Source organism: Coloeus monedula (assembly GCF_965178545.1).
Source record: "Coloeus monedula genome assembly, chromosome: 6".
NCBI lineage: Eukaryota > Metazoa > Chordata > Aves > Passeriformes > Corvidae > Coloeus > Coloeus monedula.
In genome coordinates, this window is record NC_138786.1 from 36,896,834 (window position 1) to 36,922,274 (window position 25,441).

The window sequence follows — 25,441 nt, forward strand, 5'->3', positions numbered from 1 at the left end:
GGTGACAGGGAAAGATGGTCCTTAAAGTAACACAGACACATGGCACCACTGAGGGGCATTGGGTCTGAAACATGTCAGATGGGTATTGTCGCCAGCTGGGTATTGAAGGAGCTGAATAATCTTCTTTTCTGTTTTAAGAGTACAAGATGGGACAGAATTCTTTGAACCAATTACCTCTGGGATTGTATTTCATACAACAATATGGAAAAGCTTTTCTTTATTAAGAGACTTCCTCTCTGCAGGCTCAATTTGCCATCTTGGGCTTTATGTGTGTTTCTGCCATGGAGAAGAGCACAATGAAAACAATGTCCAGGAAAATGGGAATGCACACAGCAGTCTATCTGAATTTATGCAGTTAGTTTGACAGACAAACCTATTCTTAGCAATAGGAGACTATCACTAAAGCAACCCTGACTTCCTGGTGATGAAAACTGTCTTGGAAATCAAAGCAATTGTGGGAATGAGAGAAAACAAATCTAAGGACTTTTGACAAAGAAAGCATTGCCAGAGGCTCAGAGCCACTTTTCCTGGAACAGATGGTCCTAATTTTACTTTTCTGTTGTGGACAAACAGATTCTTATCTACTGCCTCTTTTAGCATCAAGTACAGTTATGGTAAATTTTCTAACTCATGTTTATTGGGTTCCCTCTCAAAATGCTGGTGAAATGGATATGGGATAAGAAAGTCAGTGGATATCCAATAGCACCATTACTGACAGATTATATAATTCTTAAAACTCATTTGTTTTCCAACACCGTGCTGTTAATCTTTATTGGTAAGAGACATTCTCAACTTCCAAGCTATGGGGAAGAGATTGGAAAGTCAGTCATACACGACCATTTTGATATCAAAAAGTAGTGACTATTGTTTTTATCTGATGTTTTGAAGACGAAAACATAGTCCCTTACCCACTGCAGTATATCTGGGTATCACCTAACATCAGCATCTTCTGCAACTGTCAACTTACCCTAAATTCAGAAGAATTACAGTAAGACTTCAGTCTGTCTTTTGATATATAAGCCAGTGCTGAATGTGAATTTAGTAGGGCTACCACTTCTTTATTATTTTCAGTGGTATTTGGGTGTATATGATCTTCAGAGTTCATTTTTCAATCATTTACTATGAATCTCAGTAGAGTGAGTTTGGAATATAGGTCAAGAACTTGATGACAGGGTTGATTGTCCTGGTAACTGCTGCAATGTAGGTGCACATATCCCAGCCTTGGTAACTGTCAAGTACCTACTGAATGTTCTTCCTGCCACTGAGGATTGATAATGTCTCTATTACATTTCTTCTCTGCAACCCACTGGAAGCAGATAGAACTGTGAGCCTTACAAGTGATGAAATTATATTTAGCTATTCAGCCTCCCTCAAGTTACAAAAGGATGAGGACCTCTTTGCCCCTTTTTTCCACTTCAGGACTAGGATGTATTACATGTAATAACATATTTCTTTGTATTCTTGGGGGAAAATTGCCAATGGCTTGTTGAGCAGACCAGAAAGGAACTGGTCTTCAAAAAATCACTAGAGAAGGTGCACAAAAAAGGACAGGGAAGAAAACTGATGAGAGTGAGAAGGCAGCTTCACTGGATGGTTAGAATTGTCAATATCGAGCAATCGAGAACAGTTTACACAGATAGTCTGCTTGTTTCGCCACTGGAATATTGCTGTCTCTGTCACCAGTTTTGCTGTTTGTTTTTAGTTTTTTATCTAGGGTTCTTTTTGCCTGGAAACTTTTGCCTATCACTTGCCTCTCAAGAAATAAGCACAAATAAATATATAAGCAGAAGTGCAACATGACTACTAAAAGTAGTCGCTCTAGCTACTAAAAGATGGCGCTCTAGCTTCAATTCACTGGAAAGAACCTTCACAGTCAGGAAGTTCATGATTCTAAACTGCTTATGCAAGTTTATTAATATGGCAAATTAACTGTAGAACAGACAAAGTCACAATTTTCACTCTAAGCATCAAATTACCACAATAATTACTTTTCATGGGAATGACTGCTTTAACTCAATTAGGATGTGACCCACACATAAATGCAAAAGTTTACATAGTATCTGAAAACCCTATTACAAACATTCATTTAGTCCTTCCCTACAGACTTAAAATTTTAATGTAAGTTATAAACAAGAAATCACCTTAAGGATATCAAAAAAAGCAGTCCTAAATTAATGATACATTTTTAATTGGTTCAGAATTTTTAAAGTACACCTAGAATATTACCTACTCTTACTGCCATCATTTGTAAAACTTTAAGCTGCTTCCGCTAACACAGGAGGCCCAGGACTTCCTAAGCCCTGGATTTTTCTAATAGGTTTCTTGACTAGAGGTACAGTATTTTCATACACACAAATCCCTTTCCTGCTGTTGGTCAATACAGCTTTGTTGACAAATGCTCTAGTGTACATGCAATTATTTTAGCATAAAACAATCTTCAGCTGTCTGAGATTTACAGGGGCATGGATTCAGCTGTACTCTCAAAAGAAGTCCTTGGCAATTCTAAGCTGTATCCCTACAAGAGAGGTTTCCTACTAATTTATCCTAGCAAATGTGTAAGTAGAGGCAAGACCTTCATTTCAACAGCTAGCTAAACGTTTACAGAAGCAGAGAGCATCTTTGAGCTGTAACATGCATTGACCTCCTCGTAGTCAATGCTCACTCATTCATGTGACTTTCTGATTAATGTGTCAAGCACTCAGAGTTTCTATTCACATTATGTTGTAACAAGTATAAATAAATACTGGCTCGAAGGCAGCTGTGGTATTTATTTATGACTACAAAACATTGTAACAGGGACACCATGGTCAAATTTAATGCATGATAAGAATTGCATTTTTTCTTCCCGAATTATTTTAATAGCATTAAGTAAATGTGAAGCACCTAATCAGTGATGTGCACATCACACAGCCCATCAGGCTAGTAGTAATAGCTGCGCTGGTGGTAGCTGAAATAAAAAGAATTATGAATACAATGTTTTAGGAAAATACCACAGCAGAATGAAACACACCATGAATAATCCAAAGCTTGGCATAGTACAGTTTAGGACCATACAGTTCAAAAGAATAGGCACCACAGTGAAGACATACTACATAAAATATACTAACAGGTAGAGAGACAAAATTCATCATGGAGTTCTGTCTTTATATTTCACAGTATTTCCTTCTTGTAACATGTAGCCAAGTCAAAACAAATCTTTAGAGATTATGCAAATTTGGTAGACTGGAAGCTCAAAGTTGGAAACAAACATTAAAGCTGTTGAAAACAGATTCCGTGTTCGAGAGATGTGAAATTTAAAGCTATAAAATACATAAGATCTCTGTAAGTAGATTCCTCTATATCAGTATCTAGCAAAACGCCACAATGAAGACTGATTTAAATTCAAATTGTCATACAGCAATTCAGTGAATTTGGAAATAGTCTGGCTTGACAAACATTGAAGACAGAGCAAACTGGGCAATGGAATGCTGAATGGCTGCAACAAAACCTGGTTTTCTAAAACATACCCAAAGTACCACAAAAACTACCTATCTCCAGTAATGTGTTACAATTCTATTTAGACATCCAAAAACAGACTCAGGTTTTGAGATGTATTCTTTCAAAATATTGAAGCTACTGGAAAAAGATGGAAAAATGCAACCACCTAGGTAAAAATCAGAATTCCTTGAGGAGAAATCTGAGACCTACAAAACTGAAAGGTCATAGTTTTCATAATTTACATTTTAATGCAGAAAAGGAAGGACAAAAACATTACAAAAAAAAGCTAAATTTCTCATCAGGAAGAGTTGATGAAATCAATCCAGGAGTTATGACATCAGGAGAAGACTCAGTCAATGACTAGACCATATAAATGATTGGCAGAGAAGACAACTGTTGATGGTGACTTAAAAACATTAGGCACTTAAAAAATATTATCCTCAAATATATTCTGTCTTTTTTCTTGTCTTGTGACTGCAGAATTTTAAGAATTGCTAGAAAATGCTACAGAAAAAGTAACTACCAAGAAAGTAAACTAACACAGACCACAATACTGCACAATATGACATGCTTTTCCTCCAAAATACAACTTACCTCCATGTACTTCTCCTCTGAATCTGTTAGACTTTATGTTATTTATATTACCATGCAGTTTAAACTATTATGGGTCATGTGTTTTTTATGAATCTATCACCTCATCAGTGCAATTTACAATTTTAAAAAGCCAATTTTGCCTAAATGCCAGTAATTGACTAAGTAATATATAATGGGAATATTTAGGCTACTTTACCACTGTTGCTACCTTTCCAGACACGTTGTTTACATATGGCCAGTCTCATCTTTTTTTCTTTTAAAGTTTTGCTACCCTCGACCTTCCAGCTCACAAATTAGCATGCTATGTTTAGCAAGCATCAGGAAAAGCATGTAGTGTGCATTAAAACCAAAGTGGTGGTAAACACAGCATCATTCGCTCTAATTTCTGCACTATCTATTAAATTCAAACAAATACATGTTTTTTCCTGATTACAATAAAAATAGAAGATGGCAATAACTAAGTTTAGCTATTAAACTTTTTACATAAGCAATGGTCTGAAGAGAGCACTGAAATAGCTACAGTTGCAAGAAGTTTTAGACATTTGGTTCTCTGAGTCACAATAAGCATGGTCAAGACACTAAAGGTTAAACTGCTGCTCCTTAGCACCAATTCCTTCCTTAGCACTAATCTTTGCAATAGACATGCAGAAGATCCTTCATAAAACCTTTAAAATAATGTGTGTTTCTCGCCTAAATAATTCAGTCATTTGCAGCATTAATTAACATGGCACTGTTCAGAACTGTAATCCAGATTAGATGTGTTAGGACAGCAGATACAGGTTTGCATTTTAATCATGCTACATTGTCAGAGTAACAGAAACTGGATGGAGCCAGCACGTCCACAGGGCCAGCTCCTGCTCTCTCGCAAGTTGTGCAGGAGAGTGGAGCAGGACATGAGAAAAACATTCCTTTATTTTCCCTAAGTACTATAGAATTGGAATTCAAATTTGAGGTCTAAAACTCAGCCTTATCACCTAATACTTGGACAGAGATCCAGAGTTCAACTGCCTGTGTTAGACATAATGGAATCTCCAGATATTTTCTAGGTTTTCATTTAGCACAACAGAGTGGTTCATCAGCTAGCAACTCAAAATATGCAATAAAATCACAATGTATAAGCAGATTTTAATTTAGTCATTTGTTAAATGCTTTTCCCTCCCTTCTGCATGCTCACAGCCTGGTATCCATCAACTCTTAATGAAGGCTGTGATTCTACAAATGGAGAGATAACACCCAAGTAGGTGAGTTTTCTGTAGGTGCTCTACTGAATCTTCACCTCTGAGTGCAAAAATTGATCTTCTGTCTACCACAGTAGAAACTTGTGGGAGACAATTTCTTGCAGCTTCCCCTGTGTTGATTGCTGTTTGCTTATCTCTAGCGACAGATAAAGCATTGCTGCCAACAGATTCTGTCAGCTTACATATCAAAGTGTGTGGAGGTTCAGGAGAACTTCAGTGTGTAATTGTGCAGATTTATAGCTTTTTTTTTTCTCCAACAGATTTCAAACTTCATCTGCCACTGAGATAAAATAACAAACAATGCTCTCAGAGCATTTTCAGAAGAGAATCTCACACGGCTGTAACATATATTACAGAAAGCATTAGGCACACTGCTCTAGACTACGCTTAACAGGTATGTTAAACACATCACCTGAAAATCAGATAAACTGTACTATAAATACTAGAAATTGTAAATGCTAGTATTGTAATTCACTTTGGCATATATTAAAATTCAGAAAAGGATATAAGAATCTGATGCTTATAAGGTTTCTTTGCTTTAAGACTTATGAAGCAATCCTGCAAATATTCTGGACCAAAAAAAAAAAAAAAAATCCCAAAGAAAATCAAGTTGTCTGAAAATGTTATGTACGTGAAAATGTTGGTGAAACCAGAAGTGCCAGTTTTGTTAAATGCCCTATTCAGTTTAGGGACATCTCTAATAGAACTAATTTACCTTCTTTAAAGATGTTCCTAGTGAACTAGTCACAACATTATTTTGTCTTTTATCAAAAGTCTTTAATGCCATTGACCAGAACTCAAGTTTCAAAGGTCTCACAGTTATCGCTAAGCCTCTTCCCCCCGCATAAAGAAAGTCTTGTATGACACCTCACACTGTTCCTGAAATCTCATCTACAGAATTCTTCACTTTTATCTTCTCCACACAAAGATATCAGAGTACACCATCCTATTGAAACCAATTACTGGAACAAGTAGAATAAGAAACAGACTGCACATGCAATAGAGCTGAATGATGAGGTACATAAATATACACAAGACCAATCCAGCAGCTGAAGCTCCCCACAGGTTCTACAGCAATCTCATCTGTAGCTGGTTATGTGCCTCCTTCAATACCTCCTGGAGAGGTCCCATGCTAGAAGATTATACCATATGCAGTCTATACATGCTCTGTAGGAAATGCCTAAAGCAGCTGATAGCACAAAACAGACACATTACATTACTTGGAATTTAAAAAAAAAAAATTTTTTTTTAATGCTATCACATACAGGAACAAAATATAAAAGCAAAATACATCTAACTCTTTTTAGCATTTATATAAGAAGCCCCACAAACCTGTATTACCTTCAAGAGAAATTTCCTTCCATGGATTAGGTGGATACATGAAAGCAGCATTCTGGATTTGGTCATGTATGTCTTCATCTTCATTGAATGGAAAGGTACCACTGAGGCTTACATAAATGATGACACCCACTGACCACATATCCAGAGATCTGTTATAGCCTTTGTTTCTCAGAACCTCTGGGGCAAGGTAGGCTGGTGTTCCTACAACTGAACGCCTAAATGATTTCTCTCCAATGATTCGAGCAAAGCCAAAATCACAAAGTTTTACCTGTTTAAAGAAAAATGCTGTAGTAAGACATACATTATTTTTATTATCAAATACATAATTGAGGAACTTTTATCATCAATTAGTTGCAAGATGGATCTATACTGTTCCTTCAAGGATACTTTTTTTAAACTCCTCTTTGAGAGGAATACTCTTATTCCAGTGAAACAGTAGACCAGATTACCAGCCCATAGCATCTCTTCTATTCCTTAATTCCACAAATAAAACACAGTTTTGGACAGGTTTAACAGCTCAGGTTCCTAATGGAAGTAGTAATATATAGTAATACTTACTCATTCATAGCATAAGAACACAAAAAAGAGAAAAATTTTTTTACCTACGGCTTTTTCCTAAAACAAGCAACTTGACAGAATTTATTTCTTAAACTTCCACTTTTATTTCATTGTGGACCTAGTTATACTCTGCCTCTCTGCAAACTTCCTTGTCTGAGTTCTACAAAGTAACAGGTTTAGCTGCTTGAAAATTCTCACTTACAACAACTCAGTATAGATCCTCCCCTTCCAATTATTGATATTATTTAAAAATTATCAGTAGTACTCATTTTGAATATGGGGCAATTTAGGGAGATTACAGATGAACTCTGAAGACTGAAGGTAACAGAAGCTGACAAAAATACCTTTTAATGAGAAATACAAGTCAGAAAGTATATTTAAATATCCTGTGATCTACCTGGCATTTAAATTCATAAAATTAAAGAAGCTCTGGTTCTTCATGACCCCTACCCAAACTTTCAGAAAAATAACTTTCTTTCTGGAGCAAATTAGAAATGATCACACAAGCAGCTATGTCACACTTGAAAATCTAGTTCAGTATTTTAGACAAATGACAAGAATCAAGGATTTTTGAACATGACTTCTTTATAAAGTGGTTTGAATAAATGATCACCTTTTTCGTATCTAAAGGTTCTATGCAGACAGGTTACTAGTAATTTTATTTATACATAAAATCAACATTGCTAACACTTATTACTTATAACAGTTTATCTTAAGGAAGGGCATTTTCTACTTGCCTGTGGGAAAGGATCAGCTGATGCCAATAACACATTTTCTGGTTTGAGGTCACAATGAACAATATTTTTGAAATGAAGATGTCTTAAAGCAACAAGGATCTGTGAATAAAAAAAATCAAATTATGGTTATTTTATATTGTTTGAACAGTATCAGTGACCAGAGAAGCAAGGACTTTTGTGAAGAAAAACAATCCAACAAGAATGTACCTTTTACAAGAATGTCAACAATAAAAAAGAAAAACCCAACAAAAACCAAAATGCTGTGCGCCTCGAGTTTTCTTGATGTTTCACTGCATCAAATATGATTTTTCCCTCTCCAAGAGTTTACATTATAAAAATTTTTTAAAAACTGGGTTCTAAGTATTTGTTTACTTTTTGTGTGTGAAATCTTCAAACGTAGTAACATTTGCAGAATGATCTTTCATATATAAATTCAACTGAATTCACAGAAATATGATCCAATTGAAGTGTTTTCTTGATTAGAGAAAGAATGGAGAGTCTTGTATGTATTTCTGTTCTGTTATATACACATGAATATAGCAACAGTGTAACAGATATCCATCCTTTTTGTGTGGCTTTAACTCAGTTCCTTGTGTTTGGTCAGGGGCAGAATATGCCACTGTATTAGAGCAGTGGATGGTGAGGAGGCAGAATGAACCTGTGAACAGAAGAAATCAAATTCTAAAGCTGGTGGCAGCTTTCCCATTAAAGCCTGGAAACTAGGAAACCTGTTAAATTCTACCCCAAATAATAAATTTATAATAATAAACACCACAATAGTGTTTGTTCCTGCATCTTTCTGATACATCCTGACTGCTGTAACGTGGGCTTCTCTGACTGTGAGGTGGCTCACTACTGATGTGCGTATCTAAATTTAAACCAGTATTTCAGGCAGCCAAAGAAGCAGTATGATAATATTGCAGGAATATAACAACAAGAAGCTCAAATAAACCCCAGAGCAAATTGTTAACAGAAGTCATAGTGGAAGCCACTATGTAGTCACAAGTAGCAAGATCCAATCTCAGCACAGAAAATAGGGGTAACAGGGCATAGCATGAACTGCAGTGGTTTGATATGGGGCAGTTCAAGAGGCTCAAATTTCTTTTTGTAGTTCTTCAACAGTTTGCTTTTAGTGCTTTTCTTTCTTGTGCTTAATTCTTCAATCATATGAGAAACTGTACCTTGATGTCCCCTCCATCCAGCAGCCAACAGCTCTACATGTGTCTAGGTTTAAGTCCTCTTAATGATTTACTATCTATCAGATAATGTACAGTAATGTAAACAAACCTGTTTTACCACCCCTGTTTTACTCAGACTTTCATAAGCCAGACAGGTAAATTATGTCAAAAGGAAAACATAAGAAACAGTGATAATAATTGACCTCAAATCTCCTTCTAGGTCTGCAAATAATTTCTTACCTGAGTAATTAAAAACTTAGTTATTCTCTCTGGCAGTCTGCCCTTTTCACTTGACAAGATCATCTCCAGCATGTCTCCGTGGAGTTTTTCCATAACTACAAAGACTCTTTCTGGTGTCTCAAACATACACTCCAGATTTACAACCCCAGGATGATGAAGATTCTATTAAAGATAAATACAGCACTGGATTTCTCAATATGATCAGTAGCTTTTCTCATTACATATCCACACTTCAGACTCCCACCCAAACCAGACAATGTTTCAGTATTTCATAATTTAAACTGTGTGCCTAACCTGTAGGCAACAGGGACAAAATTTCTAAAAGCAGTACAGGAGAATATATGAATTTCAAATTAGTTTAACATATATTTTCCTTATTGTGCCTGGTGCTTAAAACTGCAGAAATTTTAACTCCTAGCATTACATTGTCGATACATTTGTTCTTGGCTGTTTATGGAGAATAAGCAGCAAAAATACTCGTATTTTTGCAAAATCATTAGTCATAATAAATTAAAATAATTATATTATTATCTGGTATTTACAGAAATAAATAATGGAGCTAATACATGAAAAAAGAACAGAAAAATACCTGTAAAATGGCAACTTCATTACGAAGTTGACTTTCCTGTTTAGTTGGAAATCTTAGTTTATCAATTATTTTAATGGCAACATCTCTTCCAGTTTTGCGATGTTTTCCTGCATTAATAAAACAAAAGCTCACTATCAATTAACATGATTAATTACGAAAAGTGTTCCCCTTTCATGGGTTGTACAAGTGGCCATAACCAAGTAGTTCTCAGAGCTGGCTTGCAGATATGACATTAAAAATTTTCTGTCATTTCTTTCCTCCCTTTGACAACAGAACTTTTCTTACTATCTCCTGACAAAGCTATTTAAATATGTAAGAAAAAAACATATGAGAAAGTCAGCTCTACATTTCAACAGTACAGATTCAAAGTTAATTTTCTTATATATATATATATATATATATATATATACATATATATATATATATATATATACACATACACACACACACACACACTAGCTGCATTCTCTGCAACTGGCCGGTTGTAGGCTTAATCTTTCACTGCAACTGGCTGGTTGTAGGCTAGGTCCAGACTAGCAAATAATGAAATGTGTGATAGCCTCTAGGCATGTTAGTGCACGTCCCAGGTTTATCAGAGAGTCAGAGATACACCTCAGTGAGAAATTTGTTGTTAGTTCTCACTTCACACTGTCTCAAACAACAGCTGTAACTAAATACACCCCCAAAAAACTGCTGAAAAAGGGAGAAAAGAGAGAGGAAAATCAATACGAAAATAAAAAGAGAAACAATTCTAACAAGGTACTGAAAAAACAACAAAAAAATGCCTCACTGGAATATGTAAAGGAACACAGAAGGAAGAATAATTTTTTTCATCCATTACAGTTCTCAAAAAGAACAGCTTTCTTCACTTCAGGGCTTGCTTTATTAGAATTTACAGAGAATATGAAGCTATTGATATACACTGACCCACTACTGGACAGAAAGCTTCAATCTACAAAATTACTTCACCAACACAAAACATAAATATATACTTTTTTGAATGTATGCTTCTTAAATGAAAAAACAGACAGCTAATTTCTGCAACATAACATTTCAGAGTCCAAATACTTCCCCTGTTCAAGAAAATTTGTATTTTAACCACAACTGTATAACGCCGCAACTCTTACCTCCATAAACAATACCAAACTGTCCTGATCCCAATACTTCATCGGGGAAGATCTGGTATACAGTGCTAATATCCTGTTTATATAAACATAACAGATATTAAGCCCTAAGAATATGCAAAGAAAATTTGTATTTCATTTGCTTTTTCTAGTGGGAAGTAGCCTTTTAGTACAGTACCTTTTAAAATATATTATCTGCCAAAAAATTCAGGTGTGTTTTCTTACAAGTCATATTAACTGTAATTGCTGTAAAAGCTGATGAATCTTCAGCAGGTTCACTGAGAGGGGTAAAATATTTCATTTGTGCCAGAGAGGCAGTCTCACATCTCACTATTTCTCAGTGTTGTAACACAGGCTAAAGCACAAGCTGTTAGCAGATTCATTTGGGAGACTGAAATAAAGATCAAATCTTGCAGCTCAGTTTTATTTTCCTGATATTAACCAGCAGCATATACAACAAAGAGTAAAAGAATGCATAATTCATAATAAAGGCTGTCTTACTTTTTGCTAGGAAACAAACAGACACATCCCTAGCAGGCAATCTTTTTGCAATCTTTTTCTGACAACTACCAGAGCTGTCCCAAAGCTTTAGCTGGCTGCAGGGAGTATCTATTTTTTCCCTCTGCCATGGGACAGAAAGCAAGCAGTGTGACTGCTCAACTTGACCACATGATCTGTGTCTAACTGTCCTAGAGTAAAAGAAACCCAGAATTCTCTTTGTGTGTGTTATGATATATGCAACTCTTCCTTTGGATAGAGTTTCATCTTCATGCAAGAGAGACTATCTGATCTCTGACATATGACAGGAAATGGTATATTTATCAAGCCTTATGGTCAGTTTTACAAAGTTCAGTTGACAAATTCCATGAACTAGTAATTTCTACACCTCGCTTTCCATTTGGTGATTAGCATCCTACATAGGTCCATAATTAAAGTCTGTGAAATTACTCATACATAATTCTTGCATCTCAAGAAAAGGTGCCATGAAGATGGTTTTTGTCAAAAGTTAAAAAAGCTAATTGTTTGTTAATTTCTTCAAAGTAAATGAGAAATAGCTGATGGGAACTCCCCTAACATGCCTCTTGAAAAACAGATTAATGACTTTGCAAGCGTAATCATAGCATGTCTAGCACCAGCATCCAGAGAGCACTCACCACGTTTTCTTGGACTTGGCAGTTTGACACAGAAATACTGATGGATATATCCCCTGGGGAAGAAAGCAAAATATACTTTAGATTGCTGTGCTTTTAGTCCAAACATGTTGTAATAGGAAATGACATTCACATTACATCAGTATCTACTGACAGCTCTAGAAATTGGACCAATTAGGTCAGCTTGCTTGTCTACCAGCTAATATAAAATTATACCAGCCCACAAATACATGAATTGACCAACAGTTTTGCAGTGTAGAGAAAAAACAGAATTATACAATTCAATATTTTTTTTAATAGTGAAGTCTCATAATTCCCATTTATAAGATTCTTATTGCTTTTTTCCATTCTGTTTTGAGGTTTTGTACCTCAGGCAAGTAACAACGGCAACTAAACTGGTTTTATTTAGTGGATTTAATAATAATGTTGATTTATTTAGTCACCTACAACATATTTGATGTTATTCAGATGAAGGCAAATACACATTTAAATTAGACTGCATTCTGTTACAAGTAATACCCATTTCAACTGGCTTAAGAGACATTATAAAAAACTTAAAAATTAAGACAGACTTAATGGAAACAAAATCTTGCACTTGTGTTTTAATACAACAAACACCAGATCCAACTTCTATCAATTCAGAGCTTAGGATGCCATAAGCATGTCATAAGCATTTTGAACTGCAAACTTACTGAGGGGTTCAGTAAAAATTCAGAATATGCCTACTGCTAACTGCATTACACAGACAATACTTTGGGAAGGAAAGAATGCTTCCTCGGAACATTGTCACTTCTGCCTCCTACTTCTCTGTAGAACCCCATTCATGGTGACTTTCCATTTGTTCAAGTAAAAATTTTGAAACCAGTGTCCCCTACTATAAGGCCTGTATTACACAATGAAGATACTTGCTACTACCCATCAGCACCAAACCCAGGTGCAGTATGTAACATGAGTAACTTCTGCTTCACATGGCTTATTCCTTTCCTTAGGAAGACTGCTTTTGGCATAGAATGTTTGTTATGGAGAGGCTTTTTTATCGTTGCCGATTTGTTTTCAAATATATGTACTGCTGTGTTTACATGAAATAAAAACATGGACAAAGACATGGACAATTCTTGGACTTTGAGCAAAAGAAAGAAGGGTGCTATCATTCTCACTGTCCACACAAAATTGTTCTAAAGGTCTCAGATAACCTTAATTTTTGCACGTATAACCCAAAGATAACTACTAACTTATAAAGAAATTTTTCAAACTTCCCAAGAGGGAGAGAAGACAGCTGTCATGCCCAGTCCAGCATTTTAGGTGATTTGTTTGGCTACACTGGACTCAAACCAGGGGCACTAGGCAACTAGTCTGATGGAAATGACATCCAGAATTTGACACTATTTTATACAGGATCCCAGTCAAGAAAGCAAAGGACATTGCTGATCTAATCTGATATGTGAGCTGTTGTGCCTGGAGATACAATGCCACAGCCTGTTGTATTACTTGGTTTCTGAAGGGCTTGTGGTCTCATTAGCATTTTATACTGCATTAATAGCATCCAGATGTCAAGTGCTAAAGTGGGTGTATATTACAACAAAATGTCTAATCCAAATTGTGTAGACATATTCAAATTCTCTTTACACTGACTAGGCTGAACAGAAGTACAGAGCAACCACAGCAGCACATGGCTAGTACTGGGGAATTGTTTGCTCTGTATCAATACCCAAGCTAGATTTAAACAGGTCTCGTATTTAGTTTACATAAACTGTCACCTTTGCTAGAGAATTACACAAAGGTAGTAAACTGGAAGCAAAGATATATTCAGTCCTTTTGGTCCTGGATAACACACATGCCTTGTTGTGCTTAGATTAGCTGTTCTTCACACTTGAGCTCTTTTCATCTCAGCATGGGACAATGTTTCAGGCAGCTGTATAGCCAAATATGATGAAAGGGAGCAAATCATCTATGCTGCAGTGGCCCAAAGAGTGAAGAGCTGCTTCTGCAGACAGCTAGAAACATAAATTACAGTCAGGATGGGGAGAAAAAAAAAAATCTATCAGTTCTGAACTGGAGCTCAGAAACTTCATCCCTCTGCACAAGGAGGCTATTTCTCACACCAGCAATGCAAACTTGAATTAGAAGCCTTACTAATTTCATAACTATTTTCTCACTAAAATATCTGCATCTTGTATATTAATACAGCTGTCCTACTATAAACTGAAAACACATGGATAGGAAACTGTGGTGTTTAAAATAATATGGAAGACAAGTGATAAGCCATGACAGAATAGCCTTTACCAGTTGTGCGATACATCCTTTCAACGTGTGCAGAAGACTGAGCAATGTCATTTGAGATGTGATTCTACTTATCTGAAATGGAGGTAATGAACAGACTTACTGTGCAGGCTGGGTCCTGACCCAGTTGATGCCCCTTTAGGGATGACAGGCATCAGGGCATGCTGGATTGCCATCTCCCACATTCGTGCCACATCAATGCCAACACCACTACTGATAACACTGTTATTCAGTGGAACGCTTGAGAGGTTGTCTATGTTTTCTCCAACATAATAGACTATATTTGCTGTGCTTATTTCAAAACAATGAGCATTGGCTCCTTGAGGCAGCAAAGTGAAAGTTTTTGCAGGTTCCAGAGACAAAATTTCAGACAATGGGATTTCCTAAAATGAAAAAACTATTTTACTTTCTGTGTAAAGATTATCAACATATAAAACTTAAGCATGAACTTTATTTGATTAGTTTATGATATCAACTGTTGCCTTTTACCATATGCTTCTTGTACAAACAAAAAGGCTCTTGTAACCTGAAACTCTGTGACACAGAAGACTGTTGATGGTAAAATACTAAATGTTTCTGTCCAAGACTAACTAGAACTTTAATTATTTAACTGAATTTATCAAAGAGAGTAGAAAGGTTCCTTCAGAAAAAAACAGGGCCATCCATATATCAAGAGAACTCCATTAGAAAATAAAACCCTGTTGACTTCTCATATAAAAATTTTTCATTCCCACAACACACATTTTATAGGTCCTTGTTAGCTGACACCTTGCTGATCAGAGACTTATTTGTGAAAGGCAGAACACACATATGCAGCTTAAATAATGAGGAAAAAAAAACAACAGACCAAAACCTAGATAGAAGTTATACTATTACTGTACTTTTAGTAAGCATCAATTTAGAAATTTAGTCCTTATATTCTGCTGGTATAAAAAGAGGTTGGAAAATACTCCTTACTTTGTAATACTTGCTTCCAGTATCATTTTGAAAAAGTGTAATGCATTTGCTGTCCAGCCTCCAGTAGTGTCGCTTTCTCTGCAATGAAAAACAAGCAAATTAATGAAATGTTCATTTCACAAAAGCACCACTGCCAAAATGTTTCTTTAGTTTGAAGAGATGTTCTGTGAATGATAAAGACCCAACTGCTATTACAAGATTTTAATGACGACTTTATAATTGAATTTAGAATCTATAGAGCTCTTATTATGCTCTGCTGCTTCAGTAATAGCTCTGTTAAAATTGTACAAGTTTTAAAAATTAAAAATGTCGTTTTGATGTCTGCATACCATTCAGCACAGTTTGCTGATATATATGATCCTAAAGCAATTACAATTTCTTTTTGTATCCCTTATAACACCCCAGTTCACTTTTGAAGCTCACATACTGAAGGCTTTATTCATGTTTTAGCAGGTTGGAATGAAAATAGCCTTTTTCTACACTAAATCTACTCTACAAAAGTCTCAATTCAACTGCCAGTATCAGGGAGAGTGTAGCTGGAAGGTAAAGCTACCTTACAGAACCCCTCAATGTTATGTTTCACTTCCTTCAAAATGACTATATTTGGCTGCCTATGATAATGCAACAGATATAATCAGATGGTTTTTGGGTGTTTTAACTGTCTCCTGTTCTTACAAGCAGTGCCAGTCTTAGTTATGATAAGAACTGGGACTTTAGGAATCACCAAAATTGCAAAAAATGCCTTACATGAGTGATTGTAAATTATCAGAGCATTGTTGGAATTTGACTCTGTACTATAACATAACATGTGCTGGAAGACAGGCCTTCCATAACAATTCTTACCAGTGTGTCCTTGCTTGTATAGTGAACCATCCAACCTTCCTTCATTACTGTGCTACTTCTCCGTTTTGTGTGCTTCACAGACTGTACCACTCTCATTAATGGAATATTGTTGCTGGTTGAAGGGCTTAAGAATAAATCATTAGAGGCTTTTAAAAAGAAGATAACTTTGGACAAAAAGAAAAAAAAAATCTTTAAAATCAGAATATATGTATACACACAAACACACAATCCATATTTATTTTTATCATCACTAGCAGACCTGGTTTGCATACAACTTTGTTTTGTCATTCCAAATATTTCGAGATTACAAAGAAACAAAGCTTGTAATACTATACCATGAGAATGTCAGAGACCTTCTGAAGGCCTACACACATTCTTCCAAATGTATTTCTAAAGATGAGCTAAGAAAATGGGCAAATAACTAATACGATTCAGAGCAGTATTGATCTTTAATCTCTCATAATCTAACACTGTCCCTCAGATTACTGTCCTGTGATCTTGCTTGGGTTCAAACACACAGTGGAATGATGACAGCTTACAGAATAGAAAATGTGCCCAGCTGCACACACCCTGGACAGGCACAGCAGAGAATCTGCTGAAACCTCTCAGAGAAAAGAGGTTTAAGCTATTCTACCCTCAAAGACTTAACGTGAAATGCTATTGCCTTGTGGGGTATGCACACTGAAACTTTTACCATTCAGCTGACACACTAAGTTGGGAAGGCATGGGAATGTGACAGCATGCCTGACAGCACTGTCTGGAAAAATCTGGTAGTAACCAGAAGCAAACTAGCCCATCTTCCTTGCTGCTAGAGTTAACAATTCCAAAAGCAGATTCTGTGTAATGGAATATGGACTCAATCCACTTCAATCCTAAACATGAATGCTTAGTTATTTCTGGCAGAAATTTAAACAGAGATGCTGCATTGTATGTGAAAACAGAGCACAACACTGCTCTTGTATTCTGCCCAATAAGCAAACTTATTGGTGCAACAACTGCAACAAAAAAGGGCTGATAGTGTTTAGGAAAAGAATAATATGTTAAGTTCCCAAAGCTGTTGTGACTGTATATGTCTGCAGATGGCCCTGCTTCACTGTAATGCATTCTGGAAATAAGTTTTATGAATTGGTAGTTTCCCATCAAAATTAAGAAAGTGCTGTCTGAAAGTTTAACTAAGTATGTAACATAATGTTAACATCTCTTTTCTGCCTAAAAATGATCAAACCATCTGCAGTTCCTATTTAGCTATTCTTATCTGTCCTGACAAAAGGTTTACTTTTTATTTGCCTTTTATAGGCAAATAGACTTAAAAAATATCCATGGATATGGAAACTACCCTTAGAAATAACTGAGGAGAGGTATTATTGGAAACACAGGAATATTCCTTAAATAAGGAAAACACGTACCTTAGTTATAAATATTTTATTAGTACAACTGGATATTTTTATTTTGAAAACTTGCAGGGCTGTCCGCTTAATAAAACTTGGAAATTTAAAATGTTCTGTGACAATGATTTCATCATCTAAGCACAGGCTCATATTCCAATGATACAAGGTACACATATACATCATACACATTGTATCTATGCAGACAAATATGACAGTAGGTCACTGCTGCATGAAGTAAAACTGCATATTGAAATGGATTGCTTTCTATTAGTGCAATGGGTGTATGACAGTAACACAGAAATAAGGGGAACGTATTACTGAAAGAGACTCCCAACAAGCAAAATAAAAGAAGAAATTGCAGGTCAAACAGACTTGTAAAAGAAACATGTTTTATGATTCTTAAAGGTATAGATCCATCAGCTGAAATTACCTTAACTCATTTTAGGTTCCCTGACAATGAATAATCCCTACTTTTTCCCTACTATTCAGACAGTTCCAATAAGTGAATAATGTTTCTTCTCTTAATACACTTCTGAGGTACATTGCACAACTCAGTTCCCCTTTTCCTTCCCGAGCAGTCATTTCAAAGCACTAATCTATTTTGTAACTTGCTTCAAATTACTACTTTAAGTTTGTCAAACTTTCCTTTTTTCTAAAGACATCTAAAAATACAAAAAATTAATCTAGATCTGATCACACCATAGCTACTTACTCATTTTGTTTGTTTATTTATTTAAATGACCCGGCATTGCACTGTTAAGCCAGGGAAAGAATGGCTTCAAAAATAAGTAAACAATAAATAAATAAATAGTTTACTATTGCTTATGCACAAATAGTTTCACATCATTTTCATGAGAACAGACCTGCAAGAACTACTTTTGCATCAGTTTTCACACACTATTTCAACTTGACAATAAAGCTTCTCTTAAATTACTAATACATATGATCAGTGAAGCATTCTCACTGCAGTTTCAAAACCACAACATTTCACCAGCATTCCCCATTCTTAATGAGTGAGAATAGTGCCCATGTAGATTCCCCCTTGAGCCCTAGACATGCTACGTACAAATAAATACAAAGAAAGATGGAAGGTACACTCACTCCCCCCAGCTCACCTGATCATCCTGTTAGATTCATCGTGATCCAGATCAGCATCCTGCATTTCTCCATTGTCACTATGGCATCCTGTCATTGACATCTCTGAATCATGAGCCATAGATTCTTCCATGTCATCTATAAAGCCACTGTTTCTTTCACTGTCGTTGTCATCACTCCCTTCTTCCATGACCACATCAGACTCAGCCCCAGGGCTAAGAAGGTCTGGAATATCATTTCTCAAGTTGTTATCTGAAAACATACAATGCTCCAACTACAACATCCTGGCACATTTTAAGCTTCCAAAAAACTCAAGTTCTCTTTGGAAGTCCATTGCCTGGATTTAGACAATGTAAGTAGACAATTACTTATGGGAACTGAATGTTCCTTTGCACAGGAACAGTATTTTCTATGAAGCCTGCACAAAGCAGCACAATAATCTATACCACTGAAACAATGTTCCCTGCCATTAGAAAAGAAATACTAAATAAGCACCAAAACCAAAGACTTGGGATTTAACTTATTTGACTGTGGCATAGCATTAATAGTATCATCCAGCTTATATTTAAATTACATTAAACTTTCCAGTTTCCAAGTTAGATATGCCTAAGCAAGATCAGAGTAAGAAACAATTTTTTATTGCATTGTTGCTTGTGAATGGATTTATCTGGAATACAAAATCATTAGTCCAGTCAGAGGGTAAAGACAGCATTAGTTTTTCCTCAGATGTTGTAGTGTTTCAGAAATTTGAAATAAGGTTAAAATCACATGGAACTCATCAAATAGTTTCTCCTAGCAACTTTTGCCCAATTGTGTGGAGGAAGGGTCTTGACAGTCAATGTAGGCAATGTACCACAAGAAAAAGCATATTGAATTGTCGGACAGCACGATGTTTGGAATTGATGGCATTTCACTGAAATTAGAAGTGCACAGCTGAAAAGTTTGTTTTCATGTACAGTAGTCTTAAGATATTTGGATATAAATTACTGATGTGTGATTAAGAGACATTTCATCTCTAGCAGAACCAGTCATTCAGTCATGAATGATACTTCACAGTGCAAGGCTCTATCTTTCCTATTTCTGCAACACTTTTAAAATCTCTATTTTTAATAAACCTACAATCAGTTAAAAATAACTCCTTACATTTAGTATATAATGCATTTAACTAATGACACCATGCTTGGAATTTCATTGCTTCAGCTCTTCTTTCACTTACTATTTTAGGGAAGATGCATCACACAGCAGATGGACAAGATGACAGATATTGTATTTTGTTTATTAAGTTTTAAAATAATGTCAACCAAATTACTGTGAAAATACAAATGACATACAGGATGAAATTGCCTTTGAAAATCCTGAGGATCCTCTATCAGTCATTCAGGACACACAATTCAGGGTTCTATGAGGATTCTACGTATACCATACTACAAATATTATGTGGAGTGTAAAAGCCACATTCTATACATTTTAAGATTGCAATCTTCAAGGAATATACTTGGAGTAAGCCCAGAATATGTGTTCTCACCCCAAGTGACTCTGCACAAGCTTTCCTGAGACAAACTATCATTTCCCACTAGCCCAGCATCAGATTCACATGTAAGGAGGAAAGTCCAAACAAAAGTAGCGTGTTGCTTGTGAAACAAAGGCGGGGAGAGAGCAGAGGGGGTGTGTTGGAGGGATGAAACAAAGCTGCCTCAGATGGAAAGAGGGAATTTGGAAGAGTAATTCAGAAACAAATATAAATTTTGCTCATTTAGTTCAGTTGTGCAGAAGCAAAGTTTACATCCCTTCCTGTCTTCTCACAGCACTTTAGATCAATCACTCCTCTCTAAAACTGCGTCTATGCAGGAAAAAGTTTATCATTTATAAGCATATTTAGTTAATTTCTCTGACTGCAAATCTCAGGGAAAACTTTACACTGCTATCAATGGAATTAACACATCATGGTGTATATTTTAGTTTTTGAAAACTAAACCACAATTTACCATTGGCAATATTACACTCCTGAAGAAATAGTTGTGTTGTGGGATCATTAATGGTCAAGTGAGATATAAATGGTGCAAGATTTAAAAAAAGAAAAAATAATAGTGGCTCCAAGAGTCCTGTGAGAGGTCCATCAGAAAGGCCATTCAATAGGAACACATCATCTATTTTCCAGGAAATCATGCACCTTGTCACATTTCAAGTGGGATACTTAGTGTCTGTAGTAATTTTCCTATTAAACATAAAAACTTAGTAATGATACAGAAACACTACTATAAGAAATGCTATGAAAAATATTAGTTAGCATTCCTAATTTTGTAAATTCTCAATATGTCTTCAATAAAGTAGATCATTGGTTTAAATGAAAAGGAATGCATCATAAGGTAATACTTTATTAACTTCAGAAGCAGTTTAGGCTGACAACACAGTAATATGCATCAGAAACTGAGCACTTCACCACACTTCTCATTCCCTTATCACACAGGAAAGTGACATTTTCAAGGCAATCAACAACTCATCTACAACCACTCCTTTTTCCTCTAGTACCATCTACCTACCCATACACCCCTACACTTAACACAAAACCAGCAGCACATGCATGGGAAAATTGGAGGATAGTCAAGACTTGATTTCTGGCAACTGGTATGATTAGTTTTATGCCATCAATAAACGGTGGAATTTTTTCCTGAAGGGCATTTTTAGTTCTTCTAGGTACGCTTTTCCTTCTCAGGAAGATTATCTATAACCACTTTTTTCTCCCCTCACATTAAAAGACAATTTTGTGCTTCTTATAGTTGAGTGCCAACTTCTCACATGTGGCTTTTGGCTTTTCTCTGGCATTCTGCATTTGGCTTTATCACAGGGCCATTTTGCTGCTGACATCACATCTGTGGCACAGCTCAGCCTGTCTACCAGTGCTGCCTATTTGGAAGAAACACACCCCGAACTGATGGTGTACGAGCCACTCGCAGCATTCCTCCCACACTTCATCTTCAACATACAACAGAAATACTGCAGAGGAAAGGCCACTCCCAAGCAATGGAAAAACGTGTGTTTGTACACGTCACAGTTTTATATTTCTCTTTTATTTAACTGATGGTTTAAACAATGACAGGAACAACTGTTAATGCAACTTACCTCCATTAATGGCAACTTCCCCCAGGCAGTTATTTGGCACTTTAGGAGCACAACGTTTGTGACAGTTGAATCTACAGTCTGTTAAGTAAAAAAGGGATACAGCCAAATTATTTATTTTTCTGTGACACAATTATACTTTTTCCTGCTATCAGCCTATAGAAGTCAAGCCCTATCATTTTATTAATACAAGTCATATGCCCAAAGAGTGTCCCCTAGCCAGGCTGCATGCTGCCTGTCAGTGGAAGGGACAGGATGAAGATGCTTGGAGCACGTTTCTAAGGGGGGGGAAAAAGCATTTCCAAGGGTATCTGGGTGGAGTGGCACTACTGCAGTCAAAGTGGTGCTCAACTCATCTAGGGGAGTGATGAGGGGACACAAGTGCTCGGCTGCAAAGCCAGAGCTGCTTTTCCAATGAAAGAAGCAGAATGGGCTGCAGTGTATCAGCTGCAGTTGAAGAGATTGACTACATATCAAATACTGATGATTGAAAATTGAAACAGGAGAACCCTAGCCAACAATCTTAAGTGAGAAAATATTTGTTCTTTACATCTCAAGGCAACTTCTAGACAGCTTGGAACTGCAGGTTCCTTAGTCCACCTATTTTTGAAATACTTTTCTTCACTTCTTTCATTAGTGTATGTAGCACTTCATGAGATGTCATGTGAACTATTTTCTTTTGGCTTATGAACACATTTTACTTAAACTAAGAGCTGTAACTTACTAACACACCAGGAAAAGCAAAGACCAGGAAGGAAAAAATATACTAAGGTTGTCTATATCCTTGTAATTATTTAAGATTGATCCAAAAACCAACCAGAGGTACTGCAGTGCCAAACTACAGATAATAGAATTTTTTTTTTTTTTAAATTAGGTTAATATTTGCTCGGATCACCAGGATTCAAAATGAACTGAAACAGGTGATGCCCTGATAGATATTTTGCTTTAGTTAAATTGTATCAGAATCACACTTTAAGTTAAATAAATGCAACTTTGAAGTTTTGCAGAGTTCAAAGAAGCAGCACAAAGTATACTGATTAATTTTATGATAATTATTATTTATTGTAATAGAAGGAAGGTAATTTTAAGCATCCATTAGCCAACAATCCAACCTCATAGCATGCACAATGCTTTGTATTAACAGGCTAAGGTGAGCCAGGATTCTAGGCTACGATCCAAGGGGCCTGACTCACTTCAGCACCTACTGAGGTATTCAATGCCACGAGACTTGAGAGCACATTAGTCACACCGAAAAAATGTGGGTTTAAATTCTCATATAAGCCCATCTTATTTTCCTTCCATTAGAACTTCCCCAAAATGCTGAACTGCTGAGGCTCAGGCATATGCTTCAATTCACACACAGGACTTTGTAGCTTGAAAACAATGAAGGTATATAAGAATACAGTAAATATTCTGCTGTAAGCACAGGTTCACCTATGCCAAATACAAGATCATTTACACCTGAATGAAAAATGTGATCTACTGCACATACACCAAAGGATAAGAACGAACAGCCATGCAGCCAACTCCTACAGAACACCAAAATTACCACAATTTTGACTGCAGCTTAATCCAATGTAATTGTACATGTGCCTACATGTATATAGTTTAGTAAGGAATAAAGCTACACAGTAAACACTCAAACACAAATTTATTAATTTTATTATGCTCAGCTTTTATGTTCCTAAAGGACATTTACTTACCTTTGCACTGCAAACCCTGTCTAAAAAGCCCTTTGAGAAGCTTCTTGCAGTACTGGCAAACTGTTGGACGTGTGTAGGAGTGGATGACAAAAGTGTGAGGCACTTTAACCTTGGACAGTAAAATCTTGTCTAGTTGAATAGGTCGTCCAATGTAGGACTGTGAATTCGACCTCTTCTCTCGCCCAGTGTATGATTCTGATGGTGTCTTTTGCTGTAAAATACATAAAAAGGCGTTTTGTATTCATTTTTAAAAGAATATCATTTTCATATATTCCCTCACTTGAATAACGCTGTCATATGTCATAAAAAGTCATGCAAGTGCCTTTAAACACTAACAGAACATGCATCATGCCCCTCTCAGACTACTTTTGAAAAATGTGAATGGTACTGAACAACACCTTTGCCAACACTACTATCATACACTTCATACTGTGACTGAAACAGGCTTTTATTTAAAAAAATTTATTGAATTAAAAGCTCATTAAAATTTCTCAGAAAAGCATTTTACATTCTGATAAAAACCATTTTTACCTTATTTTCTGTTTCATGTCAAAAGTACCTTTGAAGGCTGTATTTTTTGAATAAACTTTAAGAAAATTATTCCTTTATATTATGTGCATGGAGGCTAATGATAGAAAAACTATTAGTATTTTCTATCCCCTTTATTTATAATTTTTGCTATCACTAAGCCTACCACATTTAGATTATGCACAATAGATCACAATAGATATGTAAATGTGTGTGTGCATGCATATTTACATATATACACACACACATATATATACACACTCGCACACACACATTTAAATACCTATTATCTATATATGAAGTGAGACACACAGTCTAAGGTATGAAATCCAGAGAATTTCTGGAAGAAAAGTTACCTTATTTTCTCTACTAAGTTCATCTAGATGTTTATATGATAATTTACCCAGGAAACAACTCACCTAGAAAACTGCTTTCTCCTAACACTCGCCCTTGGGAAACAACCAAACTGCACTCAAAATTAACATCGAAAGCAGAAAAAAAAGTGAGAAAATGCAGCTTGATTATTTAAAACTCAGCACCTTCTCACTATCATCTGCAAATAATCTGATAACTGAAGGCTGGAAAACAAGTCATTGAGAGTGAGCCTGCACTGTTCAAAAACTGTAGTAGCTGAAGCTTCAGATAGACATTAACTTGAAACACTGCTTAGACTCAAACACATAATGCTATAGGAAATCCTCCATCTGAGAAGGTTGACTGATTACTATTTCCCAGTCACCAAAATATAGAAAAATAAATTTTTTTATGCTTCTGTCTGAGACTTTTGGAGTAAAGAAGGATTGAAAAGTCATTTTAATGGCAGAAGAACCTATGGAATTAGTTAGAGGCTTTGCCTTCACAGTGTATCTGCCAGGGTGAAAAAAAATTTCTTCCTTACGAAGTTCATATAGATTTCTTGCCGTGAAGATAAATTCTTTTGGTTATACTGTAGAATTAGGTGTCTTTTCCAAGAAGCATAAAGATCTACTGTACTAATGCAGTCCTTTCAATAAAAGGAAAAACATGCAAAATACATGGTATGAGCCAGGTACATATGGTCACCAAAAAGACACTAGATTGAAAGAAGTATAAGAAAGCATCTGCCTTTTCTTCATCACAAATAATATTGAAAAAACCTGAGTACATACTCTGATATTATGGGCTTACTTCCTGAGGTTTAAATGTCCATGCTGTGTAAAGCACTTATGCATATAAAAAAAAAAACCCAAACAATTAATTAGTCTCAATTTAAGATTAAATTTATTTAGTGTTTGTTAACTAGCAATAAAATTTGCCTAATATT

The 25,441-nt window shown here is 35.9% G+C and overlaps 1 protein-coding gene across 1 annotated transcript in view; it reads right to left on the reverse strand.

Annotated features, from left to right (window-relative positions):
* The window catches only part of PRKD1 (protein kinase D1), a 120,272-nt gene that overhangs the window by 4,321 nt on the left and 90,510 nt on the right, over positions 1 to 25,441 (reverse strand). The window contains exons 5-16 of the mRNA XM_082283044.1: positions 23,611 to 23,821; positions 21,911 to 21,988; positions 18,811 to 19,015; positions 16,308 to 16,431; positions 15,465 to 15,542; positions 14,611 to 14,890; positions 12,231 to 12,283; positions 11,080 to 11,152; positions 9,953 to 10,059; positions 9,364 to 9,525; positions 7,946 to 8,044; positions 6,651 to 6,918 (exon numbers count right to left, since the gene is read on the reverse strand). Of these exons, the coding sequence (XP_082139170.1) occupies positions 6,651 to 6,918; positions 7,946 to 8,044; positions 9,364 to 9,525; positions 9,953 to 10,059; positions 11,080 to 11,152; positions 12,231 to 12,283; positions 14,611 to 14,890; positions 15,465 to 15,542; positions 16,308 to 16,431; positions 18,811 to 19,015; positions 21,911 to 21,988; positions 23,611 to 23,821 (1,738 nt within the window). The remainder of the gene's footprint in view (positions 1 to 6,650; positions 6,919 to 7,945; positions 8,045 to 9,363; positions 9,526 to 9,952; positions 10,060 to 11,079; positions 11,153 to 12,230; positions 12,284 to 14,610; positions 14,891 to 15,464; positions 15,543 to 16,307; positions 16,432 to 18,810; positions 19,016 to 21,910; positions 21,989 to 23,610; positions 23,822 to 25,441) is intronic.